The sequence below is a fragment of the Scomber japonicus genome, chromosome 19 (assembly GCF_027409825.1).
Source record: "Scomber japonicus isolate fScoJap1 chromosome 19, fScoJap1.pri, whole genome shotgun sequence".
NCBI lineage: Eukaryota > Metazoa > Chordata > Actinopteri > Scombriformes > Scombridae > Scomber > Scomber japonicus.
In genome coordinates, this window is record NC_070596.1 from 28,460,649 (window position 1) to 28,481,172 (window position 20,524).

The 20,524-nt window shown below is 39.9% G+C and overlaps 1 protein-coding gene across 1 annotated transcript; it reads right to left on the minus strand.

The window, feature by feature from the left end:
* Positions 1–155: 155 nt before the first annotated feature.
* Positions 156–14,192, minus strand: grk5 (G protein-coupled receptor kinase 5). Its single transcript, XM_053339544.1, has 16 exons — positions 14,135–14,192; positions 12,984–13,067; positions 12,769–12,881; positions 11,835–11,912; positions 11,576–11,673; positions 9,582–9,674; positions 9,379–9,442; positions 8,604–8,744; positions 7,394–7,584; positions 5,936–5,973; positions 3,938–4,027; positions 3,128–3,336; positions 2,911–3,042; positions 605–742; positions 358–489; positions 156–245 (listed from the first exon to the last, which is right to left on the minus strand). The coding sequence occupies exons 1-16, from the start codon at positions 14,190–14,192 to the stop codon at positions 156–158; spliced, it is 1,749 nt and encodes a 582-aa protein (XP_053195519.1).
* Between the last annotated feature and the right edge of the window lie 6,332 nt (positions 14,193–20,524).

Genomic DNA, 20,524 nt, shown 5'->3' on the forward strand with positions numbered 1-20,524 from the left:
GAGATGGGGTCAATTTGACCCCAGAGGACGACAGGAGGGTTAAAGGAGGACTGACTCTGCTGTCCTCTGCTGCTACAGTCAATGCTATTTTTTTTTTCTTTCTTTAAAACAGTCGAGGTGAACTTTATTTTGGCGGTACGGTACTGTGCCGGTCCTCAGAGGGCCGTGCTGAGCAGACCTGACGTCACCAAGGTCCCGTTGGGCACCAAAGCCTGCCTGCTCTCATCTGACGGCTCTGGATGGTTCTACAGAGGGAGAGAAATAACTTGATTCACACACACTTTTAGAAGCAGCAGTGTGTGTGTGTGTGTGTGTGTGTGTGTGTGTGTGTGTGTGAGTGTGTTTGTGTGTTCTTACGTGTCTGCGGAAGATTCGTTGCAGCAGGCTGCGTTTGGGGATCTCAGGGGTCTGGGAGTAGTCCAGGTCTGGAGGCCGAGACCCCTGAGGGCCAAAAACGTTGAGCTCCTTGAAACATCCCGTCTCTATGATCTATGAACGACGAAGAAGACGATGAGTATATTTATTTTATACTAAAACTGAGGCAGTATACTTGAAGTTTACTTTTTATATACTATATTTTATATATTTAAGAATAGGAGCTGACCTCGTTCTGCCAGGTTATGGGAACGCTGCCGGTGTTGAACTTGGAGTAGAAGTTGTCGTCTCTTTGGTCCAGAATGACTCCTTTAACGATGGAGAACTCCTCGATGTCCTGAACGTCGCTGCAGTAAACCAGTCTGGGCTGAAAACACAAACACACAGTCAACATGGATTTAATTCAGTTTTTCTGCCTTCATATTTGTCTGAATCAGCCTCCTCCGTGTATAGTTAGTTATTGTGGATATTAACATTTCATACACAAAACACATGTTGAGCTCCTAAAATATTGTGTATTAAGTGACCAACAGTATATTAAATAGTTAAAATTACAAACATTGAAATGCTGGATACCTCTTCCCAATTAAGCACATTTTATAAAGGCTTTATAAGCTATTAAGTCCACAGCTTTTAATTTGAAAAATGTTAATAAATGCTTAATTAGTATGTATTTAGATGCATTGAGGCCTTTTCCAGAATTTCTGAAGAGCTTGTTGACCCTTGCAACACAAAAAACAATTATATGTGTATAAACTTAGTTATTAAATATTATATTAAACTACTTAAATTTATAGTTATTAATAATAATAATTAATTTATAAAGCAGTTCTGTGCATTCATCTGCAAATCAACTGACTAATAAACACAAAACTATGAAGTAAACTGTAACTGAAATAACTTTTTCTGTATAGTGACAAAAACTCATAAATGTAAATATACTTTGAATTAGAAGTGCATTTATTTTTTACTTGTAATGGACTAGTTCTAAATCTTAATATTTTAGTAACATTTAGCACTTAATCAAAGCTCTCAATGGTCAGGCTCCATCATATCTTAAAGAGCTGATAGTACCTTATGTACCTACTAGAACACTGCGCTCCCAGCATGCAGGTCTACTTGTAGTTCATAGTATCTCTAAAAGTAGAACAGGAGGCAGAGCCTTCAGCTATCAGGCTCCTCTCCTGTGGAACCATCTTCCAGATTTGGTCCGGGGGGGCAGACACCCTCCCTACATTTAAGAGCAGACTTAAAACTTTCCTTTTTGATAAAGCTTATAGTTAGGGCTCTTAGAGCTCTTAGTTTATGCTGCTATAGGCTTAGACTGCCGGGGGACTCCCATGATGCACTGGGCTCCTCTCTCCTCCTCCCTCTCTCTCTCTATCCATCCATCTATATCCATTAACATTCATGTTCTATTAATGCATTCAATAAGCTAAACTTCTTCCCCGGAGTTGTCTGTGCTTTCTGGTCTCACAGGTAATCTGGGCCTGTAGACGTCCGGATGATAGATTCCAGTCCCGGACCTTCAATGTGTGGAAGGAGAGGAGTCCTCTCTCTCCTCCTCTTCCTCTCTCTCCTCTCCTTCCTCTCTCTCCTCTCCTTCCTCTCTCTCCTCTCCTCTCTCTCCTCTCTCCTCCTCTCCTTCCTCTCTCTCCTCTCCTTCCTCTCTCTCCTCTCCTTCCTCTCCTTCCTCTCTCTCCTCTCTCCTCTCCTTCCTCTCTCTCCTCTCCTTCCTCTCTCTCCTCTTCCTCTCTCTCCTCTCTCCTTCCTCTCTCTCTCTCTCTCTTTCTCTCTCTCTCTCTCTCTCTCCTCCTCTCCGTTCTCTCCTTCCTCTCTCCTCCTCTTCCTATCTCTCTCTCCTCTCCTTCCTCCTCCCTCTCTCCTCTCCTTCCTCTTCCTCTCTCTCTCCTCCTCTTCCTCTCTCTCTCTCCTCTCCTCCTCTTCCTCTCTCTCTCTCCTCTCCTCCTCTTCCTCTCTCTCCTCTCCTTCCTCTCTCTCCTTTCTCTCTCCTCTTCCTCTCTCTCCTCTTCTTCCTCTCTCTCTCTCCTCTCCCTCTCTCTCCTCTCCTTCCTCTCTCCCTCCTTCCTCTCTCTCTCTCCTCTCCCTCTCTCTCCTCTCCTTCCTTTCTCCCCTCTCTCTCCTCTCCTTCCTCTCTCTCCTTCCTCTTCTCTCTCCTATCCTTCCTTTCTCTCCTCTCTACTCCAACCGGTCAGTTGATGTTCTCCCACTCTGAGTCTGGTTCTGAGGTTACTTCCTGTTAAAAGGGAGTTTTTTCTTGCCACTGTTGCTCATGTGGGAATGTTGGGTCTCTTTAAAGTTAAAACCTGAAGAGTTCGGGTTAGAACCTGCTCTATGTGGAAAGAGCCTCGAGATTACTTTGTTGTGATTTGGCGCTATACAAATAAAGATTGAATGATTGATTGAGAAGGAAAGCTTCAGGAGTGGATGAAGCAGAGCACATAAAGACACATCCAGTATTGATTGTTTATGTCTATACATTCGTAGGGTGAGTTAATCTTTTGGGAAACTTACATCAGGTTTAAACGGCGGCTCAACAAGTCCCGCCTCCAACATCCTGAAGTTGAGATTTCTGAAGAAGGGATGCGACTGGATTGCCATTCCTCCTTCTGAGCCCAGCCTCTGATTCGGGTCCTTGCACAACAACTACAGCGCCGGACAGAGAAGGTAAAGCTTTTAATCATGTGTGAGCTTCCTGTTGAGCAGATTGGGAGGATTTTTAAGAACTCACGGCCGAGCAGAGGCTCTTCACTGGTTTGCTGAACTTGTCATCGTACTCCTCCTGGTCGTCATGAATCCGTCTCTCCATCTCTAAGGCTCTCGGGTGTTCTCCGTGCCCTCTGAACGGCGGCTTCCCTGCGGTCATCTCGTAAAGCAGGCAGCCGAGGCCCCACCAGTCCACGCTCATCCCATAATACTCGTTACCGATCACCTCAGGAGCTGGAAACAGGAAGTGAATCAATCAATCAAGCAAGCTGTCAGAGAGGCGGCTGAGTCAGAACTACTTTTTATTTTCTCTTCTTCCTTCTTGTGACCACATTCTCTTTCAAACACACACACACACACACACACACACTTATCATACCATCACATGCACATATTTGGCTTACGTTCACATTACAAAAAAATTGTCTCAATGCCAATTTTTATTTTTAGTCTAGATATAATCTGTTGGTGTTGACGTTAGTGAGTGTGAGCATTGTTTTATTTTATTATTTAATTTGACTTATTTATTTATATATATATATATATAAACTTTTACTTGACATTGACCTTTTTATCTGTTGTATATGCTTAATATGATATACAGTATGTGCTCTTGTGTCTACGAGGAGCCTTTAAATATATTTGATATATTGATATTAAATAAGCTCAGAGCAGAATGTGTAAATTACAGGTTTAAGGCAACACACTCACAGATGTACGGAGGCCTAAGAGCGCCTAATACAATTTAAATCTGTATGTGTTTGTATGTTAAGTCTTATCCTCGGGTGCTCTGTAGATTATATCTGGACATGATTAATATGAGTCTCATACGTACCCATATATCCCAGCGTTCCCACTCTGCCTCGTACCAGTTCCCCTTCATACAGCCTCACAGCCAGGCCCAGGTCAGAGATGCGGATGTGTCCTGTAGAGAGGAGGGAAAAAAAAAAACTGAAACAATAAAACACTGAACAGGTTTCATGTTTGAGATCTTCTTTCCTTTTCTGCCCCAGTTGATTTTCACTTCCTTCCCCTGAGACCAGTTTCCTTGAGAAAACTCGAGACTGTAACGCAGTGATAGCAGAGCGATGAAGACTGAACCAGTGTGATGCTGACTGGCTGATATCCAGATAAGCTCAGCATACTACATACTACATACTTCTATACTACACACTAAAGGACCAGATAGTCAGCAGACCGTTTACACTGTAGTAAACTACACGATAACCCACAATGCATTTGGTTCCTACCCGAGCTGAAATCATCAGGCTGAAGCTGATTTCATTTTAGCTCTAACTCTGTAAATAAACCACTTTATCCACATTTCTAACCTTTTTAGGAAGAAAGTAAAGTAGCCCTTTAGATCCACAATGTGACACTAATTTGTCCAAATAACATCTGTTTAAAGTCACTTCCTTCAACACCCGTTGCCTTTTATTATTAAGAAAACCATAACGGTAGAATTGGTGCTTTTATACTGAAAACAGGAAGCGAACATACCCTCGCTGTAGCTAACTTGAAACTACCGAGGTGGTGATCTGACACGTTTGTATTTTTGGGGTTTTTTCAGAAGTTGCGTTGCATCTTGGGTAATGTGAGTGTGAGTAGTCAGCTCTTGATGCATACTCTGCATTTCTGGAGAATCTAGTAAACCATCCAGGAACTTCTCACATACTCTAAATCACATACTACGCAGTTGAAACACACTACATACTTCACATGACGTCAGAGTTAGTACGAGTAGTAGGAAAGTATGCGGTTTAGAACAGACCCATAAAGTAAGAGAGCTACTGGACTTTTGAACGGCTTGTTTAACTTTAAAACACTTCCAGACGCTTCAGTTGACAAGTCAAAAGTAAAATGCAACCTGTGTCAAACGGAGTTTAACTACCACCGGAGTACGTGGAGTTTGAGTTAGCACCTCCACGCTAAACACCCAGGTGCAGCCAAGCCAGCCTCAGCTCCACCAAAGGACCATTTTGGAGTGTGGGAGTCGCAGCAGAGCCGTGATTGATTCCCAGTTAAGACACTCTGGTAAGAAATGCTTTACATTATGGGCTTAAAACTGCCTTCAAATGGAAAATAACAGGATTTTAAACATGCAATTCAAAACGTGATTAACTATGGAAATTCTGTGATTAATCGCGATTAAAAAATTAATCGTTTGACAGCCCTATTTTAAAGCCCTACATAAAGAAAAGTGTGAGTAGAAGTCTAAGAAAAGCATCACATGTGTAACTGTATGTTTCTTTAGTGCATGAACGGCCTCAGGCTGCAAAATTAGTTTCAGTTTGAAGAGGCAGTAAAAGTTATTTGATGTCACACAGAAGTGCATGCCAGTTCAACTAATACAATGACCTTGTGACAGCTGTGCAAACATTACCCGGTCATTTGGTAATTACTTAAGCATGTACAACAAAAAAGTCTCCAAACACGCTGCCAAGAATGAAAAATGAAGCAACAGGTTTCTTAAAATAGCCGACACCACACCTGATTCCCAGAGGCTCATCACTTCCTCATCCTCCAGCCTTTTGTTTCTACCTATGTCAAAATACCAGTCAGCTACTTCCTTCTCTAGAGCGAGCCGATGCATCTGAGGAATGAATCTCGATTGGATGAGCGATTGTCTAGCGGAGTTTGTTATCGTATAAATCCTTCAAGAGATTTCAGAGCTATAAATAACCCGTCAAGGGGGCGGATGTCATGTTATTTAATCGTGTTCTGTCTGTCTGAGTTTTGGTATTTGATCCGATTAATAAACTTTGCTTGTTGCTATTTATGACTCTGATCACTAAAACAAACAGAGAAGAGTGTTGACTGAGGTTTTACGTACCGTTGTCATCCAGGAGAATGTTTTCTGGTTTCAGATCCCTGGAAGATAAATCAACGTTAGAGTCCGTTCCTCAAGCAATGGTTCGGCGTAATTTCGACCTAGAGTCACATGATGCACCATGAGGTCTATCTAAACACCACCTCAGCCCCTTTTTTTCATTTGGTCGGAAATTAGTGGAGTTAGAGCTATTAGCCGAATGTCTTAGTACAGACGCTAACGGGACCACCAGTGTATCTGGTAAATGACCCCACTAATAATGCCTGGATTGTTATCAAACTTCTACAGTAGTACAAATAGGCTCTTTACTCATAAATCAATGCATTCGATCCCTGATTCTGACCGATCTAGACAGAGAAGACAGAGACCATTAGGCCTATAGCTTAGTTTTTAACTGTAATAAATAAAACACACAATGAAATGAATAAGAGGTTATGTGACATTTTAATCCTTTCTTAGACATGAGTTTATGAGCTTTTTTAACTTCAACAGGATTTTAACTTATTGCAGATTAATATAATACCTTTTTGTTTTACTGTTACAATGACAATTGTCACCAACTGACAAACCACCAACAAGTCAGATACAGTCAGTTTATATGTAATTTCTAGCAGCTGCTGTTTTATTTCAGATATCTGTTATTTGTCTATGTGATGCCTGAATGAATATTAATATAATCAGTCTATTTTTACTGTGTTTCAACAACACAGTATAAACAAGGATGATTTTCCTTCTAAAACACTACTTTAACCTTTAACCTTTAACCTTCGACCCTGACTACACACTGCTTTTTGTAAGACATCAAAAGACAAAAATGTTGGAAACCACTAGTTTCATCTTTAACAATGTGTTGTATTTTTAAAAGCTTGTTATAATATTCCATTGTGTCAAATCTTCGTGGAATACCTGCCTAAAATTACAGCATAATGACAAGAAAGTCAGAAAGGGCCAGCTAGCAGCTAGAGTTAATGAAGTTAGCACTGTGCTTTTTGTTTTCTTGTTTTTCTGTAGCAGTATAAGGAGAGACGTAGAAACCCAGCAGATCACAGGCCAGCTGTACATCAAGAAGCCACCAAATGCCTTCATATTGTTCAGTAAAGAGTGGAGGCAAAAGGTTGCGGCTGAATGTAACGTCACAGAGTTAACCTTTAACCTTTAACCTTCGACCCCAACTACACACTGCTTTTTGTAAGACATCAGTCTAGAGATCTGTGCAGGATTTATGAGTAAATACCTTATTTGTACTACTGTAGAAGTTTGATAACAATCCAGTAATTTACGAGATAAACTGGTGGTCCCGTTAGCGCCTGTACTAAGACACTTGGCTAATAGCTCTAACTCCACTATTTGGCGACCAAATGAAAAACAAGGGCTGAGGTGGTGTTTAGATAGACCTCATGGTGCATATGATGCTAGGTCGAAATCGCTTTAACTACATCTCCAGTCTATGAACACACTGACCTGTACACTATGGACTTCTGGTGGAGGTGGGTTAAACCACAGTAGACTTCTGCAGCGTAGAACTGGACTCGTTCTACATCCAGGCCGGGCGCTCCGATGTTATAAATGTGAAATCTCAAGTCTCCTCCGCTCAGCATGGTCAGAACCATACAAAGGGCGTGTTTGGTTTCATAAGCGTACGCCAGATTCACCTACAGAGAACATGAGACTTTGGTGATTATTTTAAGTGATTTACTTTAAGTCCCTGTAAAGTCAATTCATTGATTTACTTCTAAACATATTATACATGTTGGAAAATGGTTACAGAAAACGTGAAAAGACTGATAACTATGCAGTACTGAATTGTGGAGATTGAGCCTTAAACTGTTTCTCACCCTCTCATTTTCACTGATTTTATGAGCCTGCAAAAAAGGGCTACTCCATGATGTAGTGGCGTACCCTTGGTCCCTCCCCTACTATATAAGACCGAGAGTCCGCTCTCCTCAGTGGTTAACCTGCCTAGTGGCCAGTTATTGTTACTACATCTAACACTACTACCAATACAGTCTACAGTTAGCCGAGTTAGCCGCTAAGCTAGTAGCCGCACTAGCAGCAGAGTTAGCAGATTTTTCAACAATGCCCCTGTGGATTGTGTTATTTTTTTAGTAACCTATTTCAGATCAGCTTCCTTTTATTAAGGAATTAAGTCTGTTTTCTGTTTATTGTGCTCAAGGTTTTGATTATCTTTGTCTAAGTTGTTAGTAAATCTTTATTCCCCCTGGGTTATCCCAATTACACCTCTCATCCCCTAGATATTCTCTGGGTCGTAACAGTCTCAACAACTATTGGATCGACTGTATTTAAAGGTTTAAAAAAAGGGTCTTCAGATTATTTAAAGGAATCTGAAAAATCCATAATAACAAATAGACGAAACTTTAACCAGTTTTCTGTTTCTCTTGTACCAGAAGATTCAGCGATGGAAGCAAGATTCAGAAGAGAAGACTGAAACAATGATGGAAACTGTTGATGATAAAACTGAACAGGCTTTGACAACCTTCCTAAATGTTCAGCAAAATAAAGACTGTATTCTCCCATCGCTCATGCTCACTTTTCACATTTAATCTCTGAGCTCTATGAACTTCAACATTTGCTTTGTGCGAACTTGGAAACTTGGAGATGGGCAAAGAGCCAAAGGATTAAACAACCAAAGTGAAACTCTGGTAAATCTCACCACAAATCGACTGTCCAGCGACTCCAGTATCTCTTTCTCGTTGAGAGCCATTCCCTCCCCTCTCCTCTTCTTCACGTGGGTCTTGTCCAGCTTCTTGCAGGCGTACATCCTTCCTGTGGCTCGAGCCTGACAAGCCCACACCTGAAGAGGAAACAACGTGATTCATTAAGGATAAAACTGGTTAAATGTCTTTGAGACTACTGTCAATATCAAAGATGAGTCAAAATGTGTTTATTCTTTCCTTCCTTCCTTCCTTCCTCCATTCCTTCTTTCCTTCCTTCCTTCCTCTCTCATTCCTCCCTCCATTCCTTCCTTCCTGTCCTTCTTTCCTTCCTTCCTCTTTTCCTTTCTCCCTCCCTCCGTCCTTCCTTCTTTCCTCTCTCCCTCCTACCTTCCTTCCCTCTCTGTCCTTTCTTCCTCCCTCCTTCCTTCTTTCCTCCCTCCCTCCTACCTTCCTTCCTTCTTCCTCCCTCCTTTCCTTCCTTCTTCCTCTCGTCCTCCCTCCTACCTTCCTTCCTCCCTCCTCCCATCCTCCCTCCTTTCCTTCCTTCTTCCTCCCTCCCTTCCTTCCTTCCTCCCTCCTTTCCTTCCTTCTTCCTCCTGTCCTCCCTCCTTTCCTTCCTTTTGTCCTTCCTTCCTTCCTCCTTCCCTTCGTTTCCTCCTTCCTTCCTTCCTTTCTTCCTTCCTTCCTTGACTCGAGGACAACAGGAGGGTTAAATAACAACAGCAACAGAGACATATATGTGTCCTTACAGCGAGATAACTGTGTTCTTACCTCTCCAAACCCTCCTTTCCCCAGCAGTCTGTACTGTCTAAACATATTCTTGGTGATGGGCTGCCTTGAAGAGAAAGACAAGTTGTTTTCACTTTGATTGGAACAAATTTTAATAAATGTGTCCTGAAGTCAACAATGATTGTAGCGGAGCGTATCGAGTACAAGCAGATAAACCTGTCACACAGTGCGTCATATATACTGACCTCTCCACCATCTTCCACTGCAGGAAACGGTCAAAGAACATGCTCTCCTGGTACTGGCTGAAGGGCTCTCCACTGAGGTATCTATTTAAATATCTAATGCATGAAACAGAGAGGTTACTCATTATCAAAGCACACAAGCTCATGTTTTTATTCCACCTCTGTTAGATGTTGTTTCTTTTTCTCTTTGTGCAGAATGATCAGTTTGTTTTCACATGGAGGAGGAATGTTTCTCTGAGCTCAAGTTACTGCCTGGCTTGATTTACATGTTTCATCTGTTTGTATCATGATGAGAACAGATTCAATAAAAAAAAATAAAAAAATAAATGCTCTTTTTTTCTCTCAACAGATTGGAGGGGCGTGTCGGTGTCTTTAGGTAATCTGCAGGTATGGTTACATGCTGTTTAATGTGCTACAGCTGCCAATTAACTGCTGACTGACATCAGCTGTGCACCTTTTCATTGTGAGTATTTTTGGGTGAGTCCTTCCACAAGAGACTTTAGCAGGAAGCTCAAGTTGGTTGTTATGGTAACGTCTTGTGTTAAATAGCAGGATGCAATCAGGCTCAGTGTGACTGTCTGTTATCACTTTAATAAAAGATTTGATTTGCTGTATTGGAATAAGAATCTGGACTATGTAGGCAGACAATGGAAATTATGTGAAACTGCGGAGGTGCCAAACTGATATGAAAGAACTGGAATTATACGTTTCTCTCTTTTGGTTTCAGAGTGATCTACAGAGCAGATATATCTATATATATATCTATGCTGCATGTAGTGAGTCATTTAGACTCTAAATCTCAGTTTATGCTATCTAAGAACAGGATTTGTGACTTCCTGGTCCAGTACTCACAAGTGTGACGTGGAGCAGTAATCCTCCAATGCATGAACACCGAGAATAGACTTTACAATGAAGGAGGAGATATCTGAATGACTTTTGCCTATTCATTAGGGCTGGGCCAAAAAAAAAGATTTTTATATTAATCGCGATTTTTTTCTATCGATTTTAATTTATTTATTTAATTTTTTTTTCTTCTAAACACCAGCTAAATGTAGCAGTTCAGTTTATTGTAAGACGTTGGTGGATGGGAATGTTTTTTGTGAGGGCAGGTGCACAGTTTTAAAAATAAATCTCACAAACTAATGTGATGTGTGTATTGATTTTTGTAAATATGACTTATGATTAGGGCTGTAAGCGTTAACGCGTTAATCGCGATTAGATTAATGCAATCCATAACGCGTTAATTTTTTATTAATGTCATTTTAATGTTGCAAGCCTTTTTGTCCCTTCTACTACCCCGTAGACGGCTCCTCTAGCTGTAGCGCTATGCATTGAAGTGGCCTCCTGCAGGAAACCTACCGCGCTGATGGAAAGTAAGAGAGCTACTGGACTTTTGAACGGCTTGTTTAACTTTAAAACACTTCCAGACGCTTCAGTTGACAAGTCAAAAGTAAAATGCAACCTGTGTCAAACGGAGTTTAACTACCACCGGAGTACGTGGAGTTTGAGTTAGCACTTTTGGAGTGTGGGAGTCGCAGCAGAGCCGTGATTGATTCCCAGTTAAGACACTCTGGTAAGAAATGCTTTACATTATGGGCTTAAAACTGCCTTCAAATGTCAAATAACAGGATTTTAAACATGCAATTCAAAACGCGATTAAACGCGATTAACTATGGAAATTCTGTGATTAATCTCAATTTAAAAAAAGTAATTGTTTGACAGCCCTACTTATGATGTATTATCAAGTGTTTGGTTCAACCTGTTCTTGTTTAAGGAAAGAAAATCACAATAATTGTTTAATCAGAATCGCAATTTAAATCAAATCGGGACCCAAAAATTGTTGTTAGAGAATCGAATCGGCACAAAAGCATATCGGCCCAGCCCTAGTATTCATAGATTCCACATTTTTCGGACACAAATGATCTTTTTATATGTCTTAAAACATAGCTTTTAAACTCACAGATACATATATAAGCAAACAGCATGTATGGACTTACGCTCTGCAGTCATGAAAAACGTCTCCACAGGGATCGTACTCCAGATTTTCGATGCAGCTCTGCTCATACTTCAGCACGATGGACACACACTGAGTGGACTGAGGAGAAGATGAAAGCAGTATTAAAAACACTGTCAGCATCTACGTCTGTGAGTAGATTTACAACTTATATAAAAATACTTATAAATGTCTTCTATTCCAAAATAAAATATAGAGATGTATTTTTTCTTTGGACAGTAAAAATAAAAATAAAGTCAAACCTGACTCCGGAGGAATCTCTGAATGATGCTGATACCAAAGTCTCTCCTCTCCTCGTCACACTTTGTCTCAAAAGTGTCCTGAAGGAGACGAAGAGGAAACAGACACAGAAGCTGAGTATGAAGTTTTGCTATTTTCCATTTATAAACAGTTAATAAATCTTTTAAAACACATATGTGTGTATAGCTGAACACTTCTGGCTACTGATAAATATATTCATAAACCCTTATATCTGATTAAAACTACACTATAGTGTGTTACAAACCATGTATTAAGTGTTTTTATAGTGATTATAAATGCATGGATGGGGGAACTTATGGCAAAGTATCATTAAAACAGACTAAATTATCATCCTGTCTGTTCCTGTTTATCAGAGCAGCAGACTCACATCCTCAACATAAATGAATTACACCACACACACACACAGCATTGAGTCTCTTCAGTTTGCTTAATGAAAAGAAACACATATGTCCTGCTACTTTTTCCTGCATGTTATTGTTCATACCAGGGATATTATAGTTAATTAAAACTAAAACTAGCAATGAAAAAATAATTTAGTTAACTGAAATTAAAATATAAACTACAATGAACAATGTAAAACTAACTAAAACTAAACTGAATTGCAGATAAATTCAGCTTCGTTTTCTCCCTCGGTTACTTCCTGTCCTGCAGCAGCCGCTATGCTTCATTATTACACAACATTTCATTCACTTCTTGTCCTGCTGCATGATGCATGATGCATGGTCATATTATAGGAAACTCAGTCCATGCTCATTACTGTGTTGTGTCACTCTCGTCATCATGATAAATATATTTTTTCTACTTGTATTCTGCACCATGACTCACTCAGTCTGACAGTTGGCATAACTTTCTGATCATAAACTCAATATTCATTTCTTACAGTACAAATCCTCTAAATATTAAATCATAGTGTACCAAAGCGTCCAGGAGGGAGATGTAGTTCTGCAGGTAGGGGCGACTACGGCAGAAGAGCTGAAACAGTTTCTTGCCGATCGGCTGCTTCACACACAGACTGTAGTAGTCTCGTTCTGAAACAGAAAATAAAGATATGATGTGAGATGACACTACGAACCATGTACAAGGCAGGTGGAAGACATGTAGTGAGTTATATAACACACAGGTGCACAGACCGATGTTCATGGCCAGGTCCATACACTGGTTAATGTGAGGAAAGCGAAGCATCTCTTTCCATTTCCAGCTTCGGCCTTTATCACCTGCACAGAGACAGAGACAGAAAAGCTGCTTCAGGTGGAAATATAGTGTAAATAAAAACAGTAAAGTAAAGACGAATAACCCGTCTCTCAGTGGTGTGTCATAAATGTGCACGACACATGCACGCCTAGTCCGTCAGGTTTCAGACAATAGCACGCTGCAGTACAGTGAATGAACTATTAATAGCTCTGGCAGCAGGTGAGCAAAGCCTGTGGGACGACATTACTCTGCACACTTAAATGGCCACGCTGCCACTTGTACACTTTATTTCCATGAAGCACATTTGTTTACCAAATAAAAAGACACAGACAGTATATTCATGCTGCTTTCAGTTCATTTTCATCAGAAGTGATATGTTTATAATCTCTGAATGAGTCTTTCTGTTCAGACTTTGTTTAAAGGAAGCTAAAGGGCTTTTTTTTTTCTCTGGAAGCTAAAATGTTAAAATGAAGTTTTGAGCAGCTGTGCATGGCATGGGTTCATAAATAAGACATATAAAAGTTTTAATGGTCTAACTTGACTTAATCTCTCATCAGTGTCATCATTCCTCAGCTCTCTACATTGTGCTGTTTAGGGAAGTAAACTGCCGTCCTCTGATAACAAAACCAAAACATGAGGGAGATACACATCTACACCTGATAAATATAGCAACAGGGTGAGTAAGAAAATCTGCAAATGAAAAAAGGTCTGAAAACTGAGTGTTTCATGAGTTTCACTGAGTTATTCATCTAAAAACTACACACAACACATTCCTATTATATCATATTACAAGTCGTTTTTTAATTAGTATTACAACTTTTCTGTGTAGTGCTTTTATATAAAGTTATAAAAGTGCTTCAAAGAGAAAATAAAAAAGCAAATAAAACAAATAATGAGACAATAAAGACAAATAATAAGATGATTAAACACAGGAGATTTACAGCAGGATATAAAATTGCAAGGATGGAAAAGTAAGAAGAGTTGAGCCCAAAAGTTTTCTTCTAACATAATCTTTTAAAGGAGGGATTTAAAAGATGTTTCTGCTTTCTAAAATCCAACATCTCTCCATAAAACCATTAAAAAAAAGGACTCTCACCTTCTCTGGCTCTAACAAGAGCATTGTTTGCTACCATGCTTTCAATCTCCATGAGGGAGCCTGTGATCTAAAGGTTGTCCTCCTCTATCTGACCAAAGCTGCTCAAATACATCCAGTTTTCAAGCAGCGACTGTAATAAAATCTGAAGTCATCACCGGCATCAACAGACAGCAGCAGCAGCAGGAGGACAGTCTGGTGAATTGGAGTGAGGAGGACGAGTTGTGCCGTCTGGCTGCCGTCTAACCTGCAGAGCCTGTGACTCACTAATGAATGGAGGTGATGGTGTTTGAGCTATTTTAGAGATGAGTTTAGTCCAATCAGAGGAAAGTTCTTCATTACAGGGGCGGGACAAACACTGAAGCTCAGTGTGAGGAGGCGTACATTCAGGTATAGGCCAAAAACTTTACTACTTCTGGGATAATCAGCTCAGAGAGAGAGAGAGAGAGTGTGAAAGAGAGAGAGTGTGTGAGAGAGAGAGTGAGAGAGAGAGAGTGAGGGGGTGAGAGAGAAAGAGAGACACAGAGAGTGAGAGTGAGAGAGAGTGAGAAAGAGAGAGAGAGAGAGAGAGTAAAAGTGAGTGAGAGAGAGAGCAAAAGTGAGTGAGAGAGAGAGTGAGAGAGAGAGTGAGAGTGAGAGAGCGAGAGAGAAAGCGAGAGTGAGTGAGTGAGTGAGTGAGAGAGAGAGAGAGACAGAGAGTGTGTGTGAGTGAGTGAGAGATCGAGAGAGAGAGAGAGTGAAAGAGCGAGAGAGAGAGAGCGTGAGTGAGTGAGAGAGAGAGAGAGACAGAGAGTGAGAGAGTGTGTGTGAGTGAGTGAGAGAACGAGAGAGACAAAGAGAGACAGAGAGAGAGAGTGAGTGAGAGTAAGAGAGAGAGAGAGACAGAGAGAGAGAGAGTGAGTGAGTGAGTGAGAGAACGAGAGAGACAAAGAGAGACAGAGAGAGAGTGAGTGAGAGTAAGAGAGAGAGAGAGACAGAGAGTGAGTGAGTGAGTGAGAGTGAGAGAGACAGAGAGAGACAGAGAGAGAGAGAGTGTGAGTGAGAGTGTGAGAGAGAGAGAGAGAGAGAGTGAGAGAGAGAGAGTAAAAGTGAGAGAGTAATAAATAAAAAAAATTAAAAATTACATTATTATTATTATTAATGCAACTTCAATAAATCACTTTGAGCTGCATTTTATGAATGGAAAGCACTTTGCAAATTCAGTTTATTATCACTATCACTATATTTCCTTCTGCTGGCCAGAGTGGATCATGTGACTGTAACAGGGAGATATGGACAAGTAGAAGAAGGGAAATGAGCAAATTTACCCAACTACTGTATTCAAACACATTGTTGAGGTACTTGAACTTTACTGCAGTATTTATTTAAAGGAGTGAAGTGGAATATTTAAATGTAATCACGATGATGTCATAATGAGACTCTACAGAAACCCTGGTGAGTGATTCTTTTAGCAGTTGGTTCATTTCATCATCAGGAAACACAGAGTAAACATTGTGTTTGTTTCTGAGCTGGTAAGGTGAGTAAATACTTCATAATTTGCTTTTTAGACAGTTTTCAGCTACTTCAGTCAAAGATAACGCTGGTTTGATTCTCTTAGCACTCATGTAATATTAGATAAATGTTAACTAAACTACTTTTTTCCTGCAGCTGTTTATACAAGTGGAACTCTAAATTAAGTTAGTAATTAAATAAATGCTAAATAATAACTCATAAAGTAACACTTGTGGCCTCCTTGGAAGATTAATTCATCCTCTTTTCTTTAATAAAATCATAAAGCTGTCAGATTAATGCAGAATAAAGAAATTTAAACTTAATCAGAAGTTTGTTTTTGTTTGAATGTTTAAGTGTTTTACATAATGCTTGTTTGTTCATCACCTGTTTCAACCTATAATGAAAACCTGTTCATTTAGATTAGGGCATTATGATATCAGGTCAGATGAGTGAGGGTTTTAGGGTTTCCCCCCCAACTTTTCTCAATTAATCTGGTTCATAAAATGTCAGAAAATCAAAAAAATACCAGATTACTGATTCCCAAAGCCCAATGTGACATCCTCAAATGTCTTATTTTTTTCTGAGCAACCATCCACAACTCAAAAATATTCAGTTTACTGTCATAGAAGACTAAAGAAACCAGAAAATATTCACATTTAAGAAGCTGGAACAAGATAATTCGACAATTTCCTCTCAAAAAATAACTCAAAAAGATTAAATGAGTGTCAAAACAACCATTAACTAATTCACTACTGCACTTGTTTAGAATAATATGATCTGTAATATATGATTTTTCTCCCTGTAAAGCAGCTTCCTGTCACTGTTTGTCGCAGAAGTCCTGTAACCACACAGAGTCGATCATCTGGACGACAAAAAAACGTCAAACAAACTCAATGGAAATCAGTGCAGGCACTTCCCACACATCAGTGAATCAAATATTGGTCAGGATAACCAACCTTCCTCCTCCTCCTCCTCCTCCTCCTCAACCTCAACCTCAACCTCAACCTGCCATACTCGGACTCAACACCCACCTTTATCCAGGAGGATATCAGAGTGGAGGCTTTGGTGGGGGCATCCTGCTGGGAGCAGCTCCTCAGACGTCTGAGCAGCCGAGTCCCATCATGGCTCGTTCCCATCTTCCTCCTCCTCCTCCTCCTCCTCCTCAACCTGCTGTGCTCGGATTCAACCCCCTCTTTCATCCAGGAGGATATCAGAGTGGAGGCTTCAGTGGGGGCGTCCAACACAGCACAGCTCCTCAGTGGTTGGGGCAGCCGAGTCCCATGATGGATCCTCCCAACATGCACGACCATCCACAGACCCAGGTGAGAGGAGAATGAATAAAAGGTATCTCTGTCTGTTATAGACTAAAAGAAGACACACAAATTGATCACACACATTATCTCGTTACATCGAGCTGTACTGTAAGGCTTTACTAATGAATAACCTTTAAGGAGAAGTTCACAGTTTCACAGGCCAAATTTGTACTTTTGAATATAAAAAATGAAAAAGTAAAAGTAAAGTATTTCCATTTTTGTATACTATGGGTCACATTAGGAAAGTTCCACCTAGCAGAAATGTGTATATGGTGTTTTTACAGCTCTCAGATGGTAAAACGGGTCAAATTTGACCCTGAACAGTATGTAAGGGTTAAGAAGACTTTAGTTAATGACTTACCAATTAGTACATTCTCAGTGTCTCAGTGTTGTAAAAGCTGTGAAGTGACTGCTGAAAGTAGAATAAAGAGGACAGACATCAACAAACAGATTTTACCTCTACACCACTACAGTTACAGTTAATTTAAGTAATTAGTAAATCGCCTCTTTGAACTGTATAAAAATAAGCGACGTGGACACCATGACATCACCCATGGGACTAAAGTTTTGAAGCCTCCAGTTTGGCGTTTTGACGGAGTTTTTTGGAGAGGAGAGAGAGAATTCAGTTTACTTACCCGAAAAACTGAACACCTGACTCACGAGAGGGTCTTTTAGTACTCCTTAGCACTGAACATTACTTTTTTAAAGCTGAACAAAATGTTGTAATTAACTTTGATGAACGGAAAACACCCCTAACCTTATACTGAACGTTTTACCTGGGGTATCACCATGGTTACGCGACGTAATCAACGTTATCACAGCGTAGCCGCGCCCTAAAAACACACTCATCTATCGTCAAATTTAAATGAAATGGGACCTTAATTTACTAAATGAACACCATGCTGTACTGAAATAAGCTTGAAACTACAGATTGAGATCATAAAGTCACCAGGAAAGGGTTTACTAAAGTGATAAATCAAGTGAGAAGTAGGGTAATTTTCTCATAGACTTCCATACTGTCGGATTTCTTTTTGCAGCCAGTGGAGTCGCCCCCTGATGGCCATTAGAGAGAATGCACTCACTTTTCAATATTTTTTATTTTATTTTGTTTTATGGTAATACCATACAAATAATTTAAGTACACATAACAACATTCCCAAATGTGTGGTGGTCATATGATTTTGCAGTCTGATAAAGCAGATAATATTAGCCTTTATTGTCCTCATGTGTAATATACAATCAAACTAGAGTTAACAATCAGTATCACACAGATCTGCATATATACACACCAAGAATATTATACAATGCCCATATGCAAAGATATTGCACAGATGCACTGCACTGACATATTTTACTCTAGTTGTCAAAGTTGCTCATTCAAGCAGAACTGTCCTGTAGAACTGAAAGGGTAAATACTGACATCTAATGGCCATGTGACACCATTGCAGCTTCACTTATCACCTGCTGTGTGTGTATGTCTCTCCAGAGTAACAATATACCAGCAGCGGTGCCTCCTAAAACTGCAGACAGGCGACCTGAGGGGATGCAGTAAGTAACACACACCGAAACACACTGTTCGTGTTTTAGCACACACACACACTGTCTCTGTTATCTAATGAGTGTATCTGTCGTCTTTAATTGTTGAGGTGTGGAAACCTGGTGCACGGATATCCAGCTTCTTTTAACTCTGCTGCTCCTCCAGCATACGCCTACACAGCAAGGTAAGTTTACTATAGACAATGTTATGCAGTGTTTCCTCAACCAGAGCTTTAGTGAAGTGAGTTCAAATCATATTTTACAACAACACTTTAGTTGAAACAGAGTTCATCCGCAAAAAAACCATGGCTATAGCCTACTGTGTAAGTATGTTTACAGCTCAAATAATGTGATTAAATGCCACTTGTCCTTAAACTGCACATACATTTAACAATCTAAACCTGCAGTCTTTTTAATACACAAATTGCATTATACAACAACTGAATCTAAATTATTATTAAAATAAAATACAGCATTTCATATAATTCACAATTTCCTCATAAGTATCATCAGTAAATCTTATACAAAAGTTGCTAATTAAACCAGTAAACTTTAACAAATAAAGTAACTACATAAACAGGATGTAAACTGTGCAAAATACATTCACTTATGTGCACAAACACACGTAAACAATGAAGACGCTTGACGTAAATACAAGATGGCGGCAGTCTCGCTCGCTAGTGCTCACTCTTAAATACCGTAAATAGGCTACAGTTTTAAGCCATTTTTAACTCTTCACATTTACTGTTCACATCTCAGACCTTTTTTAAATGAATTGTTTCTTTTATGAGCTTTTTTAACTTCAACAGGATTTTAACTTATTGCAGATTAATATAATACCTTTTTGTTTTACTGTTACAATGACAATTGTCACCAACTGACAAACCATCAACAAGTCAGATACAGTCAGTTTATATGTAATTTCTAGCAGCTGCTGTTTTATTTCAGATATCTGTTATTTGTCTATATGATGCCTGAATGAATATTAATATAATCAGTCTATTTTTACTGTGTTTCAACAACACAGTATAAACAAGGATGATTTTCCTTCTAAAACACTACTTTAACCTTTAACCTTTAGCCTTCGACCCCGACTACACACTGCTTTTTGTAAGACATCAAAAGACAAAAATGTTGGAAACCACTAGTTTCATCTTTAACAATGTGTTGTATTTTAAAAAGCTTGTTATAATATTCCATTGTGTCAAATCTTTGTGGAATACCTGCCTAAAATTACAGCATAATGACAAGAAAGTGAGAAAGGGCCAGCTAGCAGCGAGAGTTAATGAAGTTAGCACTGTGCTCTTTGTTTTCTTGTTTTTCTGTAGCAGTATAAGGAGAGACGTAGAAACCCAGCAGATCACAGGCCAGCTGTACATCAAGAAGCCACCAAATGCCTTCATACTGTTCAGTAAAGAGTGGAGGCAAAAGGTTGCGGCTGAATGTAACATCACAGAGAGTGCAACTGTGAATAAGATCCTGGGGTCCTGGGTAAGACTGTTTGCGCTGAGCCAAAAGTCTCCTACAGTCGTACTTGTTCTTTATTGAACAGTTTAAAAGAAAAGTCCTGACAGTGACTATAGATCTTTTCTTGAAACTGAATCAGGAAACAAACCTACATTTTAAATTTTATGCATTTGTGCAAGAAAATACCCCCATTAATGTAAGTCTGTGTTTATTTCACTAGCACTAGCCAGCCTGTACCTGTGTGTTAGTGTGTGTGTTGTTGTGTGTCCACAGTGGAATAGGCTGTCCAGTCAGGAGAAGGCCAAGTACTACTTTCAAGCTAACGTAGAGAAACTGCTCCACGCCCAGCGGTACCCTGGCTGGTCCCCAGCCATCAACTATGTGAGTACAACCTGCTCACTCACACACACGTTTACATCACCACACTCAAGCTACAGAAACACAGTCACTGTGAGTTTATCAGCTGATTTCGGACTGAAAGTGTCTCTTGTGTCTCTGTAGGGCAAAAACAAGAAGAAGAAGACTCTGCACTACACACCTGCTACCAGAGTTACAGGCAAGATTTCTGTTTGTTTGTATA